At 58.2% G+C, this 23,117-nt stretch overlaps 1 protein-coding gene and 1 non-coding gene across 2 annotated transcripts; both read left to right on the top strand.

The window, feature by feature from the left end:
* The first annotated feature begins 260 nt into the window (after positions 1–260).
* SSC5D (scavenger receptor cysteine rich family member with 5 domains) lies at positions 261–22,837 on the top strand. Its single transcript, XM_052655916.1, has 14 exons — positions 261–285; positions 754–780; positions 1,047–1,355; positions 1,968–2,087; positions 2,274–2,387; positions 2,726–3,034; positions 4,646–4,963; positions 5,214–5,390; positions 5,614–5,931; positions 8,003–8,581; positions 8,663–8,977; positions 9,129–9,296; positions 13,986–14,141; positions 20,330–22,837. The coding sequence occupies exons 1-14, from the start codon at positions 261–263 to the stop codon at positions 22,408–22,410; spliced, it is 5,016 nt and encodes a 1,671-aa protein (XP_052511876.1). The 3' UTR covers positions 22,411–22,837.
* LOC128064250 (U6 spliceosomal RNA) lies at positions 18,877–18,983 on the top strand. The gene has a single exon (XR_008200967.1). It is a non-coding gene; the product is annotated as a U6 spliceosomal RNA (small nuclear RNA).
* Positions 22,838–23,117: the final 280 nt, after the last annotated feature.

Raw genomic sequence — 23,117 nt, 5'->3', positions numbered from 1 at the left:
GGACACCCTCCCTCCCGCCCGCCACCGCCCTCCTCCCCAGGCCTCAGCCGCCGGCCAGCCCCCTCCCCGCCCCGCTCCTGTCCCCTGCTGCCTCCTCGGCAGCCTCTCTTCCTCCTGCAGAGCGTCCAGCCCCCGCCTGCTCCTCCCCGGGTCCAGGGCTCCTCTGGCAGGCGCTCCCCTCCCTCCTGCGTCGGCGGTCCCCTCCTCCTAGCTCCTGCTCCCGTCCACTTCCACCCTGTCCCCACCCTGACTCTGCAAACATGAGGGTCCTGGCCTGCCTCCTCGGTGAGTGACCCTTCCCCTCCTCCGGGACTCAGGGGCCCCGGGCCCGGCCCTCTGACCCCTGAGCTGACCCACTGCAGAGCCTCTGAGTTCCAGGGCCCCGTCCCTGTTGCTTGGTGGGGGGGATGTGGGGGAGCACAGGACATCTGGCTGCCTCTGACTGATCCTCCAGGGACCTGGCCTCAGGCACCCCGAGTCCCACCTTCTCAGGAGACCCCAGGACTTCCTCTCCCCTCCATGAGCCCTGACCCTGCAGGGGGGGTTCACCCATCATTCACCTTTAGCCAGGCCCCCAGTGGGGAGAGCCAAGGGCCTGGCCCCCTGCCCAGACCTGAGGCCTCTGGGCTCCGCCCATCCCAAGGACCTGGGCCTCGGCCAGGCGCTGGGCCCGAGTCCTCCTTCCCGGCGGCGGGGTTTCTGGTTCAGAGGAGCGAGGACCTCACTGCCTCACCCCTCCAACCTCCCTTCCAGTGGCTTTGATGGGGACCCAGGCTGTTGGTAAGTGGCCCCAAACACTTCTCCCATCTGGGTGCGCTCAGCTCCAAGCCTTCCCCATGCCCGGCCCGGGCTCACCCTCCCTTGGACCCTGGCCACCCCCGTGTGCCCACGACCCCCACACCACTTCTGCAGGACCACACGGTCACCCAGCTTCCTGCTTCCTAAGGGGCTCCCGGTCACGCCCCTGCAGGACAGCCCCCAGCCCCTGCCCTGCCCGCCAGTCCCAGGGTCTCCAGGATGTCACAGCCTCTCCTCCGTCCCTGCAGAGCGGCTGCGTCTGGCTGATGGGCCCCATGGGTGTGCAGGCCGCCTGGAGGTGTGGCACGGCGGGCGCTGGGGCACCGTGTGTGACGACGGCTGGGACCTGCGGGACGCTGCTGTGGCCTGCCGGGAGCTGGGCTGCGGGGGCGCACTGGCTGCCCCCGGGGGCGCCTTCTTCGGGGAGGGTGCGGGGCCCGTGTGGCTGAGTGAACTGGCCTGCCGGGGTGGGGAGCGGCAGCTGGGCCTCTGCCCCCACCGGGGCTGGAAGGCCCACATCTGCTCACACGAGGAGGATGCGGGGGTCGTCTGTGCAGGTAAGGGGTCCTCAACCTCCTCAACGCCCAGGGACCCTCAGCCCAGTAACTAACTCTGTGCATCCAGAAGTCCAGACACCCTACCCCTGCCTCACTGAGAGACTGCCCTCTCCATAGCACTGGGGTGTTAGACGGTGGGTGTTGGAAGAACATCCTCCAAACTCTTTGGAAGGAACTTTGAGATTGATAAAGCTGGCAGCTCTGTAAAGGACAACTATGAAGTTTATCATGAACTCACACGGGGAACTCAGACAGGATGGATGGTGCAGATGGCGAGCCAGAGTTATTTATTTGCACCTGTGCTTCCCCCCACCTAAAGAGGTGCAGGAAGACTTAAAGGGGCCAGAGCAGGTCTGCACAGACTGGAACGGGGCATTGTCCCTCCCCTCAGGGGGTCTCATGACTATTATTCCTCATGGGCCACTTATCAACTGTGTCAGCAAAAAGCATCTGTCTTCAGAGAGAGGAAAGCAAGGGTAAAAACTGATAGGGAACCTACTTGGCTTGGTTGAAACTCAGCCATGCCGGGTGGGGTGGGGTGGGGGCGACCCGGGCCTGAGACAGGCCCACAGGAGGGAGCGTGGCCTCCAGCAACAGGCTGCTGTCCCCAAGGCCAGCGTGGGACAGACTCCAGGGACCACGACGACCCACCTTCAGTCCTGGATGGGGACCCCTGGCCGGGGCCAGCAGGGGAGCTGAGCGCCGGCTCTGAGGAGCCCCCAGTGACGCCTGGTGAGCCCCTTCCCGTGCTCTGGCTCCTGATTTGGCCGTGAGGGAGAAGGGACAGAGGCCCGACTCCTCCACCCTCCCCGGGCCCCCCGTGACGCCCCCTTCAGACCCTTGGGGACTCTCAGGACTGACCTACAGCCCCAGGTTCAGCTGCCAACTGCCCTCCGTACTGTCCCCCTCCTCGCCTAGCCCCCCGCCCAGCCGGAACCCCCCAGAGTGGCTCCCGGAAGAAGAGCCCCCGGCTGCCCAAGCTGGCCAAGTCCACCAGGGCCCCAGTGCTGACTGCTGGAGCCCCCCGCCAGGGTAAGTCCGAGGCAGGCCTTCCATCTGCAGCAACTCCAGAAGGGGTCAGGCCCTAGGCCCCCCAGACCAAACTGGGGACCCCAGGTGCAGGGTAGGGGGGCACCATGTCCCCGGGGATTCAGCCAGGTCCAGGCTCCCCGTCTGGTCAGTAGACCACTCGTGGCAGGCCCCCAGGCCCCGGGCCCTGTCCAGACCCTGACTTTCTGCCACTGGCCGGCTGGCAGGCTGATCTCAGTCCCCTGACCCCACGGGGCCACCGTTTTCCCAGACGGAAAACGAGAGTGTACCAGCCGCCTCCACTAGGCCCCTCACAGCTCCCCCTCCCGCCCGCTCCGCAGAACGGCTGCGCCTGGTCTCCGGCCCCCACGGGTGCGCCGGGCGCCTAGAGGTGTGGCACGGTGGGCGCTGGGGCACCGTGTGCGACGACGGCTGGGACCTGCGGGACGCTGCCGTGGCCTGCCGGGAGCTGGGCTGCGGGGGGGCCCTGGCCGCCCCTGGGGGGGCTCGGTTCGGCCCGGGCGCGGGGCCCGTGTGGATGGACGACGTGGGGTGCGGAGGCGGAGAGCAGGCCCTGAGAGACTGTCCCCGAAGCCCCTGGGGCCGGAGCAACTGCGACCACAGCGAGGATGCAGGACTGGTCTGCACAGGTACGTGCCCCTCCCGCGGGCCCCGCCCCTCCCGCGGGCCCCGCCCCTCCCGCGGGCCCCGCCCCTCCCGCGGGCCCCGCCCCTCCCGCGGGCCCCGCCCCTCCCGCGGGCCCCGCCCCTCCGCGGGCCACGCCCCTCCCGCGGGCCATGCCCCTAAAGATGTCATGACTTTCAAAAAGATTTCTCCAGCCCCCTTCTCTCCTTCCTGTCTTCCTTCTTCCCTCTCTTCCTTCTCTTTCGCTCCCTTCCTCTCCCCCTTCCTCCCCTCTCTCCCCATTTTTCCCCCTGGCCCTGTCCCCCTCCCTCCTCCCGACACCCACACTCATTCAGCCTCATGCATGCGGCCACTGACCCAGAGCCCTCTCCGGACCTGGGAATCTTCGCTCTGCAGGAGGAGGACACAGCCGGCAAAGGGCGGGGCGGCGCATGGGTGTGGGGTGGGCAAGTTCAAGGACCCACTGGAGGCAGATATCCACCCACCCACACAGGCAGGGGCCAGGAAATGCTTCAGGGAGTGGGTGGGAACTGGGAGAGGGAGCTGAGAGCCGCTCCGAGCCGCACCCCCACCCACAGATGGAGCCAAGGCTCCACCAAAGCATGACCTCCAGCCCTGCTGCACAGAGGGATGATGTCCAGGTCTGGCGTGTGGGGTGTGGTGGGGGTGGCGACCAGGGCGACACAGGTCGAGGGACCTGTAGCCGTGAGGTTGGCCCCTCTGAGGGCCATACCGTGGGGGCTGAGCTGTGGCCTCTGAAGCCTGGAAGGTCAGCCCAGGCTCCTCAGGGCGGTTAAGCTCCGGGGAGAAGTTGCGAACCCCATCGAGGGGCCGGGAGCTTGGTGTCTTAGCTCCACCTCTGCTCCTCGGGGTGGGCCTTGCAGGAGCTTGGCACGTGCAGCTGGGTCATGCAGGCCAGGGATGTGGCACCCTCTCTGGTCTGTCCCCTGTAGACACCGACTGGGGGCTGGAGATGGACTCCTCACTGCCCAGAGCTGGCCCCGCTCTCATGCACAAACACCTAACAGAAATGCCCCCAAACCTCTGGCCCAGCTCTCAGCACCCCTGCTAGGGTGGCTGGTGCGGGGTCTACAGACCTTTTGGGGGGGGTGACTGGGGTGGAGCCGGGAGATGCGGCTGGACATAATATGGTGCTCAGGACAGTGCCTGTGTCGGGAGCTGAGGCTGAGAAGCCCTGCTCTGCAGGCCTGAGGAAGGCAACTGGGCATGGGGACCTGCTTGGGGAGGTGGGGGTGGGCGTCGGCAGGTGTGCCCTGGGCTCTCCCTGGGGAGGCAGGGATGTGCATGGGGCAGTGGACGGAGCAGAGCTGGACTCTTGCAGCGTGACTTGGGCCTGGAGCAGAGGGATGCAAACTGGGGGTTTGTGTATTTTCCTGGGGTACCCCCCCCAGTGCCTGCACTCCGTCCATCCAGATGGTCCGTGTCAAAGCCTCTTCCTCACTTGTGAGGATGGAGGTCCGCTCTGCAGCCCTGTGCTGGGTGTGAAGCAGGACCCACACTCGGCCTAGGCCTGCCCCCTCATCCTCACCGCTGCAGTTCCTGCCTGTCCACTGCAGTCTCCCTCCTCTCTGCTTTCCCCCCTTCTCCACATCCAGGTCCGGCCCCCCGGCTGCGTCTGGCCGACGGCCCTCATGGGTGTGCCGGCCGCCTGGAGGTGTGGCATGGCGGGCGCTGGGGCACCGTGTGCGACGATGGCTGGGACCTGCGCGACGCCGCCGTGGCCTGCCGGGAGCTGGGCTGCGGGGGCGCGCTGGCCGCCCCCGGGGGCGCCTTCTTCGGGGAGGGTGCGGGGCCCATCCTTCTGGATGACCTCCGCTGTCGGGGGAACGAGACGGCTTTGCGGTTCTGTCCGGCACGGCCCTGGGGTCAGCACGACTGTCACCACCGGGAGGATGCTGGGGCCGTGTGTGACGGTGAGGGCAGCCCCAGGGAGAGGCCAGGGAGGGAGGCCTGGGGGGCTTCGCCCGGAGGGGCGAGAGCTGGGGTGCTATGTGTTTCCAAAGCTTACCCCTCCGGGTGTCCGCACTCCTTCCGTCCAGGTGGCCCGCCACGCCGTTCATGCTCACATGTGAATCCCCACTATGGTGGTCCTGGGCTGGTGGTCGGGGAGCCGCCCGCCACACAGCAGGGGCTGGTGGTCACCTCTCCCCTCCCACGCCGCAGGTATGCCTCTTGGGTATGTCCCTCCCACGGCCCCCGCGGCAGGCAGCAACAGCTCGGGGCCCAGGGGGGCTGCTTCCAGGCCCCCACCCCCCACGGCGAGCCTGGCCCCATGGACGCCCGGTGTCTCAGCTCCGCCTGTCCCCCCGACCGCCCTTCAGGAGCCTGGGCCGGACGCCGGTGAGCCCCCTGTCCTCCCCTGAACCCCAAGTGTGGGGCTGAGCGTAGGTTTCCTGCCCTCCCCCTCCCGCAGTTCCCCAGGGGCCCCTCCCCACTCAGAGGACAGAGGGGAGAAGAGCACAGAGCGTCTGGGCCAGCTGGGGTCTCCTCCTGGGTGAATGCACAGAGGGAAGATGGCGGAGGGCCCACTTCGAATTATCTGTGTCCCCCACCCCCACCCCAGGGTCCCCCCAGCTACGCCTGGTGGCGGGACCTAGCAGGTGCTCAGGCCGGCTGGAGGTATGGCATGCGGGACGCTGGGGGACCGTGTGTGACGATGGCTGGGACCTGCGGGACGCGGCCGTGGTCTGCCGGGAGCTGGGCTGTGGGGGGCCACGGCAGCCCGACCCCACCGCCGGCCGCTTCGGCTGGGGTGCCGGCCCCATCTGGCTGGACGATGTGAGGTGCACGGGGACCGAGGCTGCCCTGGCTGACTGCCCCGCCTCTCCCTGGGGGAAGCACAACTGTGCCCACAACGAGGACGTTGGAGTCACCTGTGCAGGTGAGGAGGCCTCGCCATCTGCTGGCTTCTGGAGGGCTTCCTGGAGGAGGGAACAGGAACTGACATTGGCACTAATGTTGAGTGAGAGCCTGCCTCCTAACCCCTGCCCCAGGAGGGCTGTTTTCACACATGTGAGCCCATTCACACCTCAGGATAAGTCCAAACTGATGGACATTATGCCCATGTGAGGGCTTCCCAGGTGGTGCAGTGGTAAAGAATCCGCCTGCCAATGCAGGAGATACCGTTCCATCCCTGGATCGGGAATATACCCTGGAGAAGGAATTGGCAACCTGCTCCAGTATACTTGCCAGGGAAATCCCATGGACAGAGGAGCCTGGCAGGTTGCAGTCCATGGGGCTGCAAACATTTAGACACAGCTGAGCGACTGGGTGTGTGCACGCACACACACAGACATACACGCATGCACGCATGCACATATACATGCACGCACACACACCAGTTTTACTGATAGAGATGTTAGCGTTAGTTGCTTGGTTGCGTCCAACTCTTTGCGACCCCGTGGACTGTAGCCCACCAGGCTCCTCTGTCCATGGGATTCTCCATGCAAGAAACTGGAGCGGGTTGCCATGCTCTCCTCCAGGGGATCTTCCCGACCCAGGGGTGGAACCCAGCTCTCCCGCACTGCAGGCAGATTCTCCGCCATCAGCAGGGAAGCCTGGTGATGATGCTGCAGCACAGAGAGGCCGAGTAACTTGCCCAAGGTCACACAGCAACTAAGCGGCACAGCTGGGGTCCTTCCTCCTCTTCTTCCTACCAAGAATCACGAGGTCTCCCTCCTGGAGGGGAGCTCTGTCCTCCCTGAGATGAAAGGAAGCAGGCACAGGGGCACCGAGAGATGGCGAGAAGCCAGCGTGACGGAGGGCCCGCTGAAGCGAGCTCAGCCTTGGCCTGTTCTCTCCCGCACCATTGTTTCATCCAGCGGCAGACTCTGAGCCTGGTACAGGGGGCTCAGAACACGAGGGCTCTGGCCTCCAAGAAGCCCGGGGCTCACTGAGGGACAGAGACACGAGCCTGTGTGACAGAGACACGAGCCTGTGTGACACGTTGTCACTCGGGAGGTTCCCCAAGACCACCCTCAGGTTCCACAGTTTTCTAGAAAGAGTCACAATGGTCAGAGAAGCTCTCAGACTCAGGAGCAGGGGTTCCCGCAGCAGAAGGGCTCAGATTCACATCATGAGGGAGGAGGCAGCTGGGGCAGGGTCGGGAGAGACCCTTGTGAACCTTCCTCTCCCAGGGGAGGGGTGCAGACAGCACTTAATCGGCTCCGCTCCCAACACCGGCAATGACACGCGACCACGCACGTGACGCTTTCCCAGCCGGTGGCAGAGCGTTTTCAGGAGCTGGGTCCTCCCATGGGGCTGGCGGCCCATGGCGCTCGCGAGCCACGCTGTTAGCAGAGATGACCTGGCTGGTCCCAGGCCCCCAGGCGAGCAACACGCTCCAACCATGCAGGACGCTGCCAGGGCTGGGAGGGTGCCCCTGCCTCCAGCAGCTGGGGGCGAAGGGCCAGACCCCTCTGTGGGCCAGATTGACCCTTGTTCTGCACCACTCACCCTCGGCATCACCCACAGCATCCAGCACCTTCCCTGTGCTGCCCAGGAAGATGTTGGGTGAGCCGTGGAGGCTGGAAGCCCGAGGCTGGGGCATGCTCCTTTCCCTCTCCTCCCCAAGGCTCTGGGAGACACAGCAGGGTTCTGAGCTGGGGGATGGCCTGGTGCCACCCTGGTGGGGCGGTGACCAGTCAGCAGGTACAGAGGGAAGGGCAGCGGCTGGGCAGACAGGACAGGTCAGAGTAAGGGGGCGAAGGGAGGCAGGCAGCTCAGGACCGCAAATGCTCAGAGGCAGGATGGGGCAGGGGTGGCCACCGAGTGCCCTGGGCCTGGCACAGGGCCTGGCTCATAGGAGATGCTCAGATGCCACCTGTTGATGAGGCTGAGTGCTCAGGAACTCGGTGGCTGTCTGCAGGGGGTGACAGGAGAAGGCGGGGCCTGGCTGGGGACCTCACAGTGTCTGCCATCTCCCCTGCCGCACCCCCCACCCCCGTCTCCAGGAACCCCCGGCCTGGACTCCATCTCAGACCCCTTCAGTTGGAGCTGGATCCCCGGCCTGGGCAGAGACGTGGACACCTGGCTCCCGGGGGAGCTGGCCACCAAGCCCTCTGCAAGGCGGACCCCGAGCATCCCCGAGAAAACCACCACCAAGGCTCCAGGGAAGACGCCCAAAAGCACCAAGAAGTGGGTGACCAAGAACGCAAAGAGACCGACGACTCAGCCCCCGGCGATGCCAACCACTAAGCACTCCAGGGTCTCGGGCACCCAGAGTACCCCCGAACTGACCTCACGGACCACCAGCACCAGCACCCCGGCCACAGGGGCCTCCCGAAGACCCACCTCTGAGTTTACCACCAGGCTGACCACGCAGGCCCCCCGCAGGCTGACCTCGCACACCACCGTAACTCGGACTTCTCGAGCCCCCCGGGAGCGGACCTCTAAGACCGTGGTGACGCCGGCCACCCAGGGCCCCCGATTAGTGACCTCTGAGGCCACAGTGGAGCCATCTGCTGAGTTCCCAGGCCAAGGCTCTCCAGAGTCATCCACGGACCCGGCCCCCTCCCCCGCCGGCGCAGCAGGTGAGTGGAGGAACGGGAAGGCTGAGGCTGGCCCCTCCAGACCCCCTCTGACCCCTCCTGATTCTGGCTTCCCACCAGCAGGCCCGCTCCGGGTTCGTCTGGCGGACGGGCCCAACCGGTGTGCCGGGCGGCTGGAAGTGTGGCACGCTGGACACTGGGGGACGGTCTGTGATGACGGCTGGGACCTGAGGGACAGCATGGTGGCCTGCTGGGAGCTGGGCTGCGGGAGGGTCCGGCCTCGAGTGGGCAAAACCCACTACGGCCCCGGCTCCGGGCCCATCTGGCTGGACGACGTGGGCTGCAAGGGCAGCGAATCCTCACTGAGCGACTGCCCGGCCCGGGCGTGGGGACAGCACAACTGCGACCACGAGGAGGACGTGGGGCTCACCTGCACTGGTAAGGGGGCGTGGAGCGCGGAGCGGGGGCGGGGCACGGGGCGGAGGGGCGTGGCCGGAGTCGCACCTGGAAGGTCCTGGCAGGGGCCTCCAGAGCCGCAGTGGTAAGGACTCCTGAGACGGGGCTCGCCCCTCCCCGCTTTCCTCCCCAGGCTACGCAGACGAGGAGGACTATCCCCCCTGGACCTGGGACCCCACCTCAGGGGAGGACCTAGCCAAGGGGACCGCCGCTGCAGGGGTGCCCGGACACACCCTCTCCCGGGAAACCACGGGGAGCCCAAGGGCCCCTGCCCCAGCAACGAGGCGCCTTCCGAGCACAGGTGAGGGGCAGGCGTGGGGTGGGGAGGAGCGTCTCCCTGCCGGGCTTCCTGAAAGACCCTCCTGAAAGAGCTGGCCCGGGTCTCCGATACCGCAGGCAGGTTTTCCTCGGCTCCAAAGACGCTAACAACTACCCCTCCCTTGGCTCGTCTGTAACTGTCCTGCAAGAGCCTCGAAGAGGAGATCCCTTCCTCTGCCCCGCCCTGCGTCTCAGAATCAAGCCAGGCTTGGCAGAGCCCTGCTCCCTGTCCTCCTGCAGATCTTCTGGGGCCTCTGGGAATCAGCCTTGATGTCAAAGCCCGTGTCCCTGGAGGCAGTGCCTCCGCAGAAGTTCCCCAGTCCCCACACGGAGGGACATGCTGTCACCATGCCGCCGCCCCACCCCAGCCCCTCAAGCCTGTTCTCTGAACCCATGCTCTGGTTTGGGCGGGGCTGAGGCTCGGAGGCGGGCTGGGGGCCTTCGGATGGACAGCTTTCCCCAGCCTGACCCCTTACTGTGGCCAGTGGGGGCAGCCTCCAGCCCCACAGGTCCAGCCCCGCTGCCCCATGGCCTCTGTCTCCCTGTGGCCTGGTCACACTCGGGCCTTGACCCGCTCAGATGGTTCCTATTTCTGTGTGTGTGTGTACACTGGGGCCTTGACCCGCACAGATGCTTCCCATTTCTGTGTGTGTGTGTACACTGGGGCCTTGACCCGCTCAGATGGTTCCCATTTCTGTGTGTGTGTGTACACTCGGGCCTTGACCCGCACAGATGGTTCCCATTTCTGTGTGTGTGTGTGTACACTGGGGCCTTGACCCGCTCAGATGGTTCCCATTTCTGTGTGTGTGTGTGTGTGTGTGTGTGTGTGTGTGAGAGAGAGAGAGAGAGATCTCTGTTCCAGCCTGCTCAGTCTCTCTTGATCCTTCTCTGCTCCTCTTTCTCACCTTCTTTTTTCAACTTCTCACCCTCCGCATCTCGATCACTTTTTTTTTTTCACCGACAATGTCTCTTTCTCGTCACCTTCCTCGTTTTCTTTCCTTATCAAGTTCATGTCCCACCATTACTGTTTCTCTCCGCCCTCCCCCACCTCGGTCAACTTCTTTTTATCGCCCCGGCGTCTGGCTCTTTCCTTCCATTTCTCACTGCCCACCCTCCCGTCTCTGTCGAGAGCCGGAGCCGGAGCGAGAGGCGGGGCCTCGGCGAGAGAGGCGGGGCCTCGGCTGGAGGGGCGGGCGGGGGGACGTCAATGGCCCAGCGCCATGTGACGTCACAGGCGCAGTACGCTTCCTGATTGGCCAGCTGGCCCACTCCACAGCTATAAAAGCGTGAAGCGCGCTGTCGTTCTCTTCCCTCCCTCACCCCTACCTGGGTCTGTCTTCTGCTCAGGTGTCCTGCTTCCGCGGGAGGGACGGGGCGGGGGCACGTAGCAGGCCTTGGAGCCGCCGAGATTTGGGGTGGGGGGGCACCCGAATCGTGACTTAGGGCTCAGTTTCCAGAGGTGCCGTGCCGTGTGGCCAGGATTCCAGAGCCTTCGGTCTCTGTAGCCGGGCGCCGGTCCTTCTCGTCGCGCCCCCTCGCGGCGGAGACGGTCGGATGCTGGGCGTGCGCAGCTCTGAGGGCGGCGGTGCGCGGGCCTCTGAGACCCCACCTGCTCCTGGTCGGGGAAAGGGGGTGCGTGAGCACAGATTAGTACAGAACTGGGCACTGCGCGATGGAAATCCCAGGGGTCACATGTGCAACCTTAGTACTGGGAAGAGGGGCAGGGTTGGGTGGGCAGAGGTGGAAACGACAGAAATTCTGTCCTTATTAACAAGGTGGCCTTGAAAAAAATGATTCCGCTTCATTGAGGTGCAATTCCTTACTTAGAAAAAAGCAAATTAAAAAGCTGCAGCTCCAGGGTCCCTGGAAAGAGTCAAGGACAGTGCCAGGAACACATGCCATTAACTGGGTGACGTAAGTCCTGAATCCCATGGGTAGAGAAGCCTGGCGGGCGACAGTCCATGGGGTCACAAAGAGTCGAACGCAACTGAGCGACTAACACCTTCACACTTTCATAGGTCCTGGTGTTGCCCCTGTGTTTCAAGTGGGAGGGAGGGGAAGGAGGCTCGGGGAAGTTGAACTCAGGAGCCGCGGCTGAGATCCATTTTAAACGATTTCGCACACAGTTTGCTCATTGGACTGGGGAATTACTGAAGTCATTGCAAGTGTGAATTCTGGAGTCTGGCTGCCAGGGTTCCAGCTGTGACTACACTGGAATTAGAACAAGGGGCTGGGTGACCTCAGGTCCCAATTCAATGAGCAAAATGTGTGTGAAATCACTTAAAACCGCAATGCACTGCTTGTTAGAGTTATTTACCATAAATGAACAACAGCTGTAGAATCCCAGGGACACCGCGATTATTTCTAGTAGAGCAGTGGGAAAAAGCTCGCAGAGGAGATGGCATCCTTTCCACCAGGAGACCCCACAAGGAAGGGGCTTCTCTGAGCAGCGAAGACTGGAGTTGAGATAATTGCATTGCCCATTGAGGACACATCATCTCAGGTTTAGCTATGTCAGTTTCTATTATTGCCATAAGACCACCACGCATTTGAGGCTTAAGACAGCACAAGCTTATTATTTTGCAGTTCTAGAGGTCAGAAGCCCCCCTGAGGTCTCTCACTAGTTGAAATGAAAGATGGCAGGGCTGTATTCTTTCTGAGGCTGAAGGGAAAGATTGTTCCTGTGCCTTTTCTAGCTTCTAGAGGCTCCCGTATTCTTTGGTGCACGCCCCCTTGCTCCATCTTCAAAGTCAGCAATGTTGCATCTCTGTGGTCCTTTTTTAATCTTTACATCTTTGTCACTGCAGTGAGGATTTGTGTGTGTGTTAGTCGTGTCCAACTCTTTGTGACCCCATGGACTATAGCCCACTAAGCTCTTCCCTTCTCCAGGGGATCTTCCTGACCTAGAGACGGAACCCATGGCTCCTGCACTGGCAGGCAGATTCTTTACCACTGAGCCACCAGGGAAGCCCACGGCTGGGATAGATTCTCTAAGAATAAAGATTTATGTGATTAGATCAGGTTCCCTTGGGTTAATATAGGATAAACCCTTCATTTCAAGGACTGGGCCCTTAGTCAGTTTGCAAAGTCTTTGCCATGAAAGGTAACATATTCACAGGTTCTGAGAGTTAGGGCTTGGACATCTTTGGGGAGCATTAATCTGTATTCCACGGGATCTGTGTTGAATGAATGAATGAACAAACAGTTGTGAGATCGCCGTGCAGGTCTAGAGAGAGTGCACAGGAGGTGAAGATGGAAGCTTATGAAGGCTGAAGTGTCTTTCCATTTTATTTGAAGCAACATTTCTTGAGGCTTCCTGGACGATGCAGTTTGAAGACACAGGCATTAGTTCATGCCTCAGGTGTTTGCTGTGTGGCAGGCATGAGTCCCAACCCCTGGGAACATGATGGACAGAGAAAGGGAGGGGAAACGGGGGGAGCGAAGAATTGTCATTTAAAATGGGATGGTTAAGAGATGACTTACTGAGGAAATGCCAGTCAAGTGACAGCCTCAAGAGGTCGGGGGCACTCCCCTGATGGCCCAGTGGTTAAGACGGCCCTGCCAATGCAGGGGGTGAGGGTTCAGTCCCTGGTCAGGCAACTTAAATCCCACCTGCCATGCAGTGCACTCAAATAAAATGAAAGGAAAGGGAAAAAAAGAAGGGGAAAGCCATGCAAATACCTGGTTGGAGAGTGTTCCATAAGTGCAGTCTGCAAGCACGTGCAAAGGCCACGAGGTGGGAGTGTGCTCAGCTGGTTTGAGACACAGCAGTGAGGTTGGTGGGGCGGAAGTGGAGTGCTTGGTGGGGGTGGCAGCAGGGGGTGAGGGCTGTGGTCCATTGTAAAGATGTCAGCTGTGATGGGGAGCCTGGAGAGGGAGCTAAAGGCGCTTTCCGGGCAGAGGGGTCAGCATGTGTCAAGGCCCTGTGGTGGGGTCTTGAGAGAAGAGCCCACAGCCTGGCTGGAGTGGAGTGAGCCAGGCAGGGGGAGTGGCCAGGGGTGAGGCCAGCCTCGGGCTTTATTTCTATCTGCTCCCACAGGGAAGGAGGTCTCCATTCAGAACCAGGTAGGCCTGCTGGATCTGAAGCCCAATGTTGCTCCTTAGCTGTGTGACCTTGCCCTCTCTGGGCTTCAGGGTGGTCATCTGTACTGAACCTGCAGCTTCTTTGCCCACCAGCTCCCCATGAGCTTGCCAAAAATTAACATGTCTTTCAGCGGCAAGGATTTGGGATAAAGGCAGGCCTGAGGATCTGCACCCACTTGTGAGGGCAGCTGGACAGCGTCTAGAGAGACGGGTGCTCCTCTGGTGGTTCCGTGGGGAAGAGTCTGCCTGCCAGTGCCGCCTGTGCCGCGGTGTCCCCTGCGCTGCAGGGCGGACTCCTATCAGGGAAGCCCTGTGCGTCCCCTTTTCTCGGTGTATGTTTTAATGAAAAAATCAAATCGATCACACACAAATGAACCATGAACGAGCATGTGGCCATTTCTTAGAACACATTTCGAGAACACACAGGCCCAGGGAGCATGCCTGCCCTTGGTGGGCTGACATTTTAACAGGGAAAGCAGTTCCTATTTGTGTTCTTCTCGATAGAGTCCTCCTAAAACCTGGCATCCTGGGAAGAAAGCCTCAGAACACAGAGATAGGGATTACTCGGTTCTCTCTATTATTTCTCAAGGTGACAAGGATTGTCGTGAGCCTTCCCGGACGGGGGACACACCTTCAGGAGGAGTCCTGGCCAAGGAGACACCCGCTGCAGCCACGCCTGGCCCCCCTGGCACCACCAGGAGCTCAGGCCACCCCTCTCTAGCTCCCAGGCTCCGTGGGGACACAGGTGAGGCATGTGGCGGGGGTGGGGTGGGGTTGAGAGGTGGTGGAAAAGGGAATGGCAACCCACTCCAGTATTCTTGCCTGGGAAATCCCATGGACAGAGGAGCCTGGCGGGGAGTCCAGAGGGTCATAAAGAGCTGGACACGACTCAGCGGCTCAACAACAACAGAATGGAGAGGTGGACTGTAGATTTCCCAGTGGTGACCCAGCTCTCACCCCAGAAAGACCAGGCAGAAATATATCCTGAAACAAAGGGTTGTTATTGACACCACTGGTCTTCAACTGGGATAACTGGCAACACGTGAAGACATTTCAGGTTGTCACGGCTGGGAGAGGGGAGGCTAGTGGTCCCTGGTGGGTCTAGGCCAGGCTGCACAAGGGCCCCCACCACAAAGAACCAGCCAGCCCCTTATGTCGACAGAGCCGAGGTGGAGAAACCCTAACCTGTACCATGTTAGTCACTCTGGCACGTCAACAAAAGCATGAGAGGAAATCCTGTAAGAGAATGGGGGGAAAGGTGCACACAGCCGATCTGCAGACTAGGAAGCCCGAATGCCCAGCGAGTACGTCTGGAAATGCTCATGCTCATAACGAGTCAGGAAATTCAAATGAAAACAGTGACAAGCGTGGAAAAAAAATGGAAAGCTCAATAATACCCATTGTAGGTGTGGGCATGGGGAGACAGGCATCCCCACTGGATAGAGCAATTCAATAAAAGGGACCTAGCTGAGCGACTTCACTTTCACTTTTCCCTTTCATGCATTGGAGAAGGAAATGGCAACCCACTCCAGTGTTCTTGCCTGGAGAATCCCAGGGACGGGGGAGCCTGGCGGGCTGCCGTCTATGGGGTCGCACAGAGTCGGACACAACTGAAGCGACTTAGCAGCAGTAGCAGCAGCAGTGACGTTTAGTGAAATTAAATATGATTGTACGTTACCCACCCAGCAACCCTGCTCCTAGATCTGCTTGCTGTTGTTCAGTTACTAAGTCATGTCTGACTCTCTGCGGCCCCGTGGACTGCAGCATGCCAGGCCTCCCTGTCCTTCACTATCTTCCAGAATTTGCTCAAACTGATGTTCATTGAGTCAGTGATGCCATCCAACCATCTCATCCTCTCTCACCCCCTTCTCCTCTTGCCTTCAATCTTTCCTAGCATCAGGGTCTTTTCCAATGGGTTGGCTCTTTGCATCCAGAGAAATTCTTTCACAGGCTTACAAAGGAATATGTGTGAGGATGTATTAGGGAATGGGAGGCAACTAAAGTGTCCAAGAGAAAGGTAAGGAAGAAGAGAAATGGTTACACCTGATGGATTCTGTGCAGTAGCTAAAGCAGTGGCAGGCCGTATACGCAGCAACATGCATAGGTACTAACGACATTACACTGAGTTCAGAAATAGAATGAGATTTCCAGCAGAATGTTATTTGCAGAAATTAAAAGCACAAACCCCAAAATATACATATACTTTTATATTAACTTGAAAACATCTGTGCATTCTATGTTGTTTAAGACCACACATGATGCACATTAGACTGGAGGTGCCTGTGGGAGAGCATGAGGGGAATGCAGATGGGGGCTACAGAAGAGAAAAAAACGAGAGGAGACTTTGCAGGCGCTATTGATGACAATGTACAGGGGAGTATAGTTAGCTCAACTCTCTGTTCCTTGGGTCTAAAAAATTAAAAGCCAACACCACTCTAGGTATCTTAGCCCCTGTGCACACAAACCGAGCTGAGATTCTTGAAACGATAACTAGGAACAGTCACCATTTATGGAGCAATATATCATGCATCAGGCAGTATTCTGTGCACTTTATGTGTGTTAGTCTTTAACATTTATATATGTTAATACTTGTAGCAGCCACACAAGGACTAATGAGTGATGTAGGTGTTATAATTGTGCCCGTTTCACAGATGAGAGAAACTGAGGCACAGATATCAATGCCTGTGGCAATATAAGTAATGATGAGAATGCTTATTACCTGCTTGGCGTTGCATAAGCACTCTGTGCACGCATAGTCTCGCTGAACTCTCATGATTATAGGGGAGATACGTGGATCATCCATGGTTTACAGAAGGGGAGGAAACAGAGATTCGAGGCAATTAAGTCATTTGCCCACGGTTACCCAGTACCACACAATTGCACTCATCTCACATGCTAGTAAAATAATGCTCAAAATTCTTCAAGCCAGGCTTCAGCAATACGTGAACCATGAACTTCCAGATATTCAAGCTGGTTTTAGAAAAGGCAGAGGAACCAGAGACCAAATTGCCAACATCTGCTGGATCATGGAAAAAGCAAGAGAGTTCCAGAAAAACATTTATTTCTGCTTCATTGACTATGCCAAAGCCTTTGACTGTGTGGATCACAATCAACTGTGGAAAATTCTGAAAGAGATGGGAATACCAGACCACCTGACCTGCCTCTTGAGACACCTGTATGCAGGTCAGGAAGCAACAGTTAGAACTGGACATGGAACAACAGACTGGTTCCAAATAGGAAAAGGAGGACGTCAAGGCTGTATATTGTCAACCTGCTTGTTTAACTTCTATGCAGAGTACATCATGAGAAACGCTGGGCTGGAAGAAGCACAAGCTGGAATCAAGATTGCCAGGAGAAATATCAATAACCTCAGATATGCAGATGATACCACCCTTATGGCAGAAAGTGAAGAGGAACTAAAGAACTTTTTGATGAAAGTGAAAGAGGAGAGTGAAAAAGTTGGCTTAAAGCTCAACATTCAGAAAACGAAGATCATGGCATCTGGTCCCATCACTTCATGGGAAATAGATGGGAAACAGTGTCAGACTTTATTTTTGGGGGCTCCAAAATCACTGAGGATGGTGATTGCAGCCATGAAATTAAAAGACGCTTACTCCTTGGAAGGAAAGTTATGACCAACTGAAAGGTTGTTGAATTACGACGCCGGGATTCTTGGCCCCCGGAGAAGAATTCAATCCGGGGCCAGAGACGAGGCTGGATCGCTCAGAGCTTTTGTGTAACAAAGTTTTATTAAAGTATAAAGGAGATAGAGAAAGCTTCTGACATAGGCATCAAAAGGGGGCAGAAAGAGTGCCCCCCTGCTAGTCTTTAGTTGGATGTTATATAGTCACCAGCAGTTTGTTAATGAAAGGAATGTCTCAAAACTTAAAATGGCACCAGGCCCCTCACCCATAAGATGTATTTTGGGATAATCTTGGTTCCAAATGGTTTATCTTGGGCCATAAAAGGATTAACTTGAAGAAGGGCAGAGCACCATACAAACAGTTTCATTTACATAGATTAGAGGAACAATGTCGGATACTGGTTTATCAAGTAGGTTCTGAGCCCAAAAGGCAGAACTGACTTGAAGACAGAGTTTGGGGTACATGCATAGTATATTAGCATAGCTTAAGATAAACATTTCCATAAGAAAAAGGCATTGGTTAACTTCAGGTGAAACCAGGTGTCATTATGGCAACACAGAATTTTAAGAGAAACGTCCTTTTAAATTTGTATAGAGAAGGAAAAAAAATATCGCTAGTTTGTTTCCTCCTGCCGCTTAAGAGAGATAAAAATGTCTGACACTTGCAGGCTATTTTCTCCATTTGGAGACCCCTGGCCTTCCTGCCTGTTACCCTCTCACAACCTAGATAGCATATTGAAAAGCAGAGACATTACTTTGTCAACAAAAGTCTGTCTAGTCAAGGCTATGGTTTTTCCAGTGGTCATGTATGGATGTGAGAGTTGGACTGTGAAGAAAGCTGAGCACCGAAGAATTGATGCTTTTGAACTGTGGTATTGGAGAAGACTCTTGAGCGTCCCTTGGACTGCAAGGAGTTCCAACCAGTCCATTCTAAAGGAGATCATTCCTGAGTGTTCATTGGAAGGACTGATGTTGAAGCTGAAACTCCAGTACTTTGGCCACCTCATGCGAAGAGTTGACTCATTGGAAAAGAACCTGATGCTGGGAGGGATTGGGGGCAGAGGAGAAGGGGACGACAGAGGATGAGATGGTTGGATGGCATCACCAACGCGATGGACATGAGTTTGCGTAAACTCTGGGAGTTGGTGATGGACAGGGAGGCCTGGTGTGCTGCGATTCATGGGGTCGCAAAGAGTCGGACACGACTGAGCAACTGAACTGAACTGAATTGAACCCAGCTAGGAAGCAGAGGATCTGGGGTTTAAATCCGGGCGGCCTGGGTGGAGGCCAAGCCCTTTACTTAGCTGTTCCTCTGACCCTGCAGGGGGACATGATGCATCTCAGGGACCCTGCAGAAAAGTGGAATTCAGTCAAGCTGTGCTGTTCAATATGGTAGCTACCAACACAGGTGGCTGTTTAATTAATAAAAAACCTGAAAAAGGAAGGACCCACTGTTTATCACATGAAGCTGTACTCACTGTTTTATAATAACCTACATAAGAAAATCTGGGCTTCCCTGGTGACTCGGTCTATAAAGAATTTGCCTGCAATGCAGGAGACCCAGGTTTGATCCCTGGGTCAGGAAGATCCCCTGGAGAAGTGAATGGCTACCCACTCCAGTATTCTTGCCTGGAGAATTCCATGGACAGAGGAGGCCTGCAGGGTACAGTCCATGAGGTCACAGAGTTGGACATGACTGAGCGACAAACACTATACAAGAAAATAATCCAAAAAAGAAGATCTATAGATATATTTATGATTGACTGAATCACTTTGCTGTACACCTGAAACTAATGTAACATTGTAAATCAACTATATTTTAATTAAAAAACTTACAGTGCTTGCTTCCGCAGCACATATACTAAAGTTGAAACCATACAGAGAAGATTAGCATGGCCCTTGTGCAAGGATGACATGCTAATTTGTGAAGTATTCATACTTTTTTGTTGTTTAAAAACATTTGCAAAAGGAAATCCATTCAAAGTAAAACAAAACACAAGTTGAGAGCTTCCCTGATGACGCAGTGGATGAGGATTCACCTGCCAATGCAGGCGACATGGGTTTGGTCCCTGGTCTGGAAAGATCCCACACGTCGCAGAGCAACTAAGCGTGTGCTCAACAACTATGGTAGTCAGCGCTCTAGAGCCTGAGAGCCACGTGTACTGAAGCCCAGGGGCCCTGGAGCCTGTGCTCCCCAACAAGAGAAGCCCGCACAAAGCAATGAAGGCCCAGCGCAGCCAAAATAAAAATGTTAAAAATTGAAAAAGGAAACATTTGGTTCCTTAGTTGAACCACATTTCAAGTGCTCAGAAGCCACAGGTGACCAGCGGCTACCATACTGGCCAGCACAGAACATTCCCACTGCTGAGAAAGTGATAACTCACTGGCCCAGACTCTGGATGCAAAGGACTCGGGCTCAGACCTTGTTCTTGTAACCTTCAAGCTGTGTCTGTGTGTGACCTCGGGCACATTACTTGCCCTCTCGGCCTGATTTTCCTCATCCGTCAAAAAAGGTTAAAAAATCACATTTATCTGGAAGCAGGGCCTGGAAGAGGGGAAGGTTTCTCCCTTGTTAAGGCCTAAAATTTGGGGGCATTCCAAGCATTTTGTAATGAAGATAAAATCTTAATACCATTGGTTAAAAAAATAGAAACGAATGCAAAAACAATCCACAATGAAGTAAATAAAATTTTAACTTAGGTCGGATCCGACCTACCTCACCAGGATCTGACAGACAATTTTAGGGGGGACTCCAGTGAGGTAGGCCGGATCCTGACTTGAATTAAAATTTTGACTTTTTGTTAACTGCGGATCTTTCGCATTAATTTTGATTGTTTAAAAATAGGGCAAGAAGATACTGGTCTTGATTACTTGATTCCGACCCCTCCTACATTCTTCTAGCAGCTCCCACGCCCTCTGCCTCTTTATCTCCCTTCACCCCATTTCTGCCCTTCCGCCCACTCTTGCATCCCACATCCCCGGCCCGCATTCCCCTGGCTCCCTCCCGCATCCTCCCACATCACCTGCACACCCCCCCACCCCAGCCATCCTGCATCCCGCTCTCCCCGCGCGCCCATCCCCGCATCCTCCGGAGGGGAGGACGCCAGGTGGCGCTTGGAGACATCGGAGCATGCGAGGAGGTGGGGCACTAGGGCCGGGTGAAGTCTGCCGGCGACCCGTGACGTCACGAGGCCCCGTGCCTCCCCATTGGTCGCACCGCGTGGAGGGCGGGGCGCGCCGCGGGGTGGGCGGGGCGGCCTGACCTCGGTCGTCTGTCTTTCCTCCGCCAGGCTCCCTGAGGAGACGGTGGCCAGAGCGCCGACTGCGGCCCACGACGGCCAGGACTGCGCCCGCCGCCCCTTCCCCACCCCGCTCCGCCGCGCCGGGGCCAGCCGACCCTCCACTGACCTCCACCTCGGCACCGCCGCTCATCCGCACGGCGGCCTCAACGCCGGAGGAGACCCCTGACGGGACCTCCGCGGTGCCGTCCAGCCCGGCCGCGGCCTCTCGCGGGAGCGCCCACCGCACCTCGACGAGCCCTGGCCTTACCGTGCCCTCCCCTGACGCCTCCGCGGCCCCCGCGCCGACCTCTGGGCTTTCGCCCACCCCACCGCCCACCGCGCCCAAGGAGCTCACCTCAGACCCCTCTGCGCCGGCGGCGGCGACCCACCTCTCCCCTACCTCAGGGCTGACTCCGGAGCCGGACAGAGCCCCAGGCCGGGGCACGTCTCCACAGCCCAGCGCAGTTCCAGAACCTTCCAGTTCCCCAGACCGCTCCACCGGGCCTCACCCCACCACCGCTCCGTACTCCACCATGAGCTCTCACCCCGCAGCGACCTCTCACCCCACCACGGCCCCGTACTCCACCATGACCTCTCACCCCGCAGCGACCTCTCACCCCACCACGGCCCCATACTCCACCATGACCTCTCACCCCACCACGGCCCCGTACTCCACCATGACCTCTCACCCCGCAGCGACCTCTCACCCCACCACGGCCCCATACTCCACCATGACCTCTCACCCCACCACGGCCCCGTACTCCACCATGACCTCTCACCCCGCAGCGACCTCTTACCCCACCACGGCCCCATACTCCACCATGACCTCTCACCCCACCACGGCCCCGTACTCCACCATGACCTCTAACCCCACAACAGCCCCGTACTCCACCATGACTTCTCACCCCACAGCGATCTCTCACCCCACTACTACCCTTTACCCCACCTCGACCCCTCACGCCACCACGACCCCTTATCCCACCACGACCCCTTATCCCACCACGACCCCTTATCCCACCACGACCTCTCACCCTACAGTGACCTCTCGCCCCACTACTGCCCTTTACCCCACCACGAACCCTCACGCCACCAAGACCCCTTATCCCCCCACCACCGCTCACTCTACCTCAACCCCTCACCCCACCACGACCCCCCCTCCCATCACTACTGCTCAGTCCACCACAACCCCTCACCCCACTACGACTCCTCACCCCACCACCAGCCCTTACCCTGCCACGACCCCTCAGCCCATCACGACCCCTCACCCTGCCACCACCTCTCACCCTACAACTCCTCACCCCATCACCACCCCTTACCCCACCACAACCCCTCGCCCCACCACGACCCCTCACCTCACGACCACTACTTACCACACCATGACTCCTGACCTCACCTCAGCCTCTATGGTCACTGCCAAGTCCGTTCTAACTCCCTTGGGAACAGAATCTCCCTCTCCCTCTCTAGTGAAGCCCAGCCTGCACCCCCAGATGACCTTCATGGGGGCCCCTCGCCCCTCCACATCTCCAGCCTCAGAGTCCAGCCTGTCTCCTGCCCCAAGCATGGACATACCGTCCACTGAGAACTTCAAACCAACCACAAGCCAGAGCCCCCAAGTAACCTCTCCACCTACCCAGACTCCACACTCAGCCCCTGACCCCACTGTGACCCCTGTGGGGTCATCTGGGGACCATCTGGCTCCTATGGCCCACCCCTTGGATCAACCGCCCCCTGATCACCTCTCTCTCAGGCCAGCTCCCAGTCCGAGCTCAGGCCCTCCGGGCCCGTGTGAGGCCCCAGTGCCGCCTGTGAGGGTCATGGCTTGCGAGCCACCTGCCCTGGTAGAGCTGGTGGCCGCTGTGAGGGATGTGGGCAGCCAGCTGCAGAGGCTGACCCAGGCCCTGGAGCGAGATCAACAGGAGCGCCGAGCCCTGGGACTGGGCTTGACCCAGGTGGTGGAGGCCGCCCAGGGTCTGGGGCAGCTGGGTGAGGTTGTGAAGAGACTGGCAGAGGTGGCCTGGCCCCCTACCACACCTGTACCAACCACTACCACCCCTGAGTGGGAAGATAGGCCTCTGCGGGGAGATGTGTGACCTTATCGGAGGGACTTAAGCCACTCCCCAACAACAACAAAGGAAAACCAAAGTATCTACTTAAAAACAAAGTGTGAATGATGTTTCTGGGGGACTAGGGGAGGAGGAATCACAAGACCGATCTGTTTGTGAATGCCACAGGCACCACACGAGGCAATCAAGGGACTGTGATGGTTATGATGGTCATGATGGTGAAGAGGAGGAGGTGATAGTGATGGCAAGGATGAAGGTGATCCTGGTGATGATCATTCCATTAAGGTGGTGATGGTGGGGGCGATGAAGGTGACCGTGGTGATGATGGGCATGAAGCTAGTGGGGACAGCTATCCTGATGGGAATGATCGTCATGGTGATACTATGGTGGCGATGATGGTCACGAAGATCACGGAGATAGCTGTTGTGATGGTGTTGTGATGACAGCGATGGAAGTGGTCATGGGGATGATGCCGGTGAGGTTGAAGACAATCGTCGTGACGGTGGCGATGATTATTATGCTGATAATGAGGGTGCTGCAGGTGATCATGATGGCGGTGACGGTCTCCAAGGTCACAGTGAAGACTATCATGACGAATGATGGAAGTGACGATGGTGGTCGTGATGGTGAGGATAGTGGAGGTGACGGTGGTAATCACGATGGCAGTGACGATGGTGATGATGAAGGCCCACGAGGGCAGAAATCTTTGTTCACAGACGTATGTCCATCTCTTA

This window comes from Budorcas taxicolor, chromosome 18, assembly GCF_023091745.1.
Source record: "Budorcas taxicolor isolate Tak-1 chromosome 18, Takin1.1, whole genome shotgun sequence".
NCBI classification, from domain to species: Eukaryota; Metazoa; Chordata; class Mammalia; order Artiodactyla; family Bovidae; genus Budorcas; species Budorcas taxicolor.
This window is presented reverse-complemented; position numbering and strand designations above follow the sequence as displayed.

Coding starts and splice junctions, on each gene's coding strand:
- SSC5D (XM_052655916.1), top strand. CDS start 261: ATGAGGGTCCTGGCCTGCCTCCTCG. Junction 1,356..1,967: donor TGCGGGGGTCGTCTGTGCAG/GTAAGGGGTCCT, acceptor GCTGTCCCCAAG/GCCAGCGTGGGACAGACTCC. Junction 4,964..5,213: donor TGCTGGGGCCGTGTGTGACG/GTGAGGGCAGCC, acceptor CCCACGCCGCAG/GTATGCCTCTTGGGTATGTC.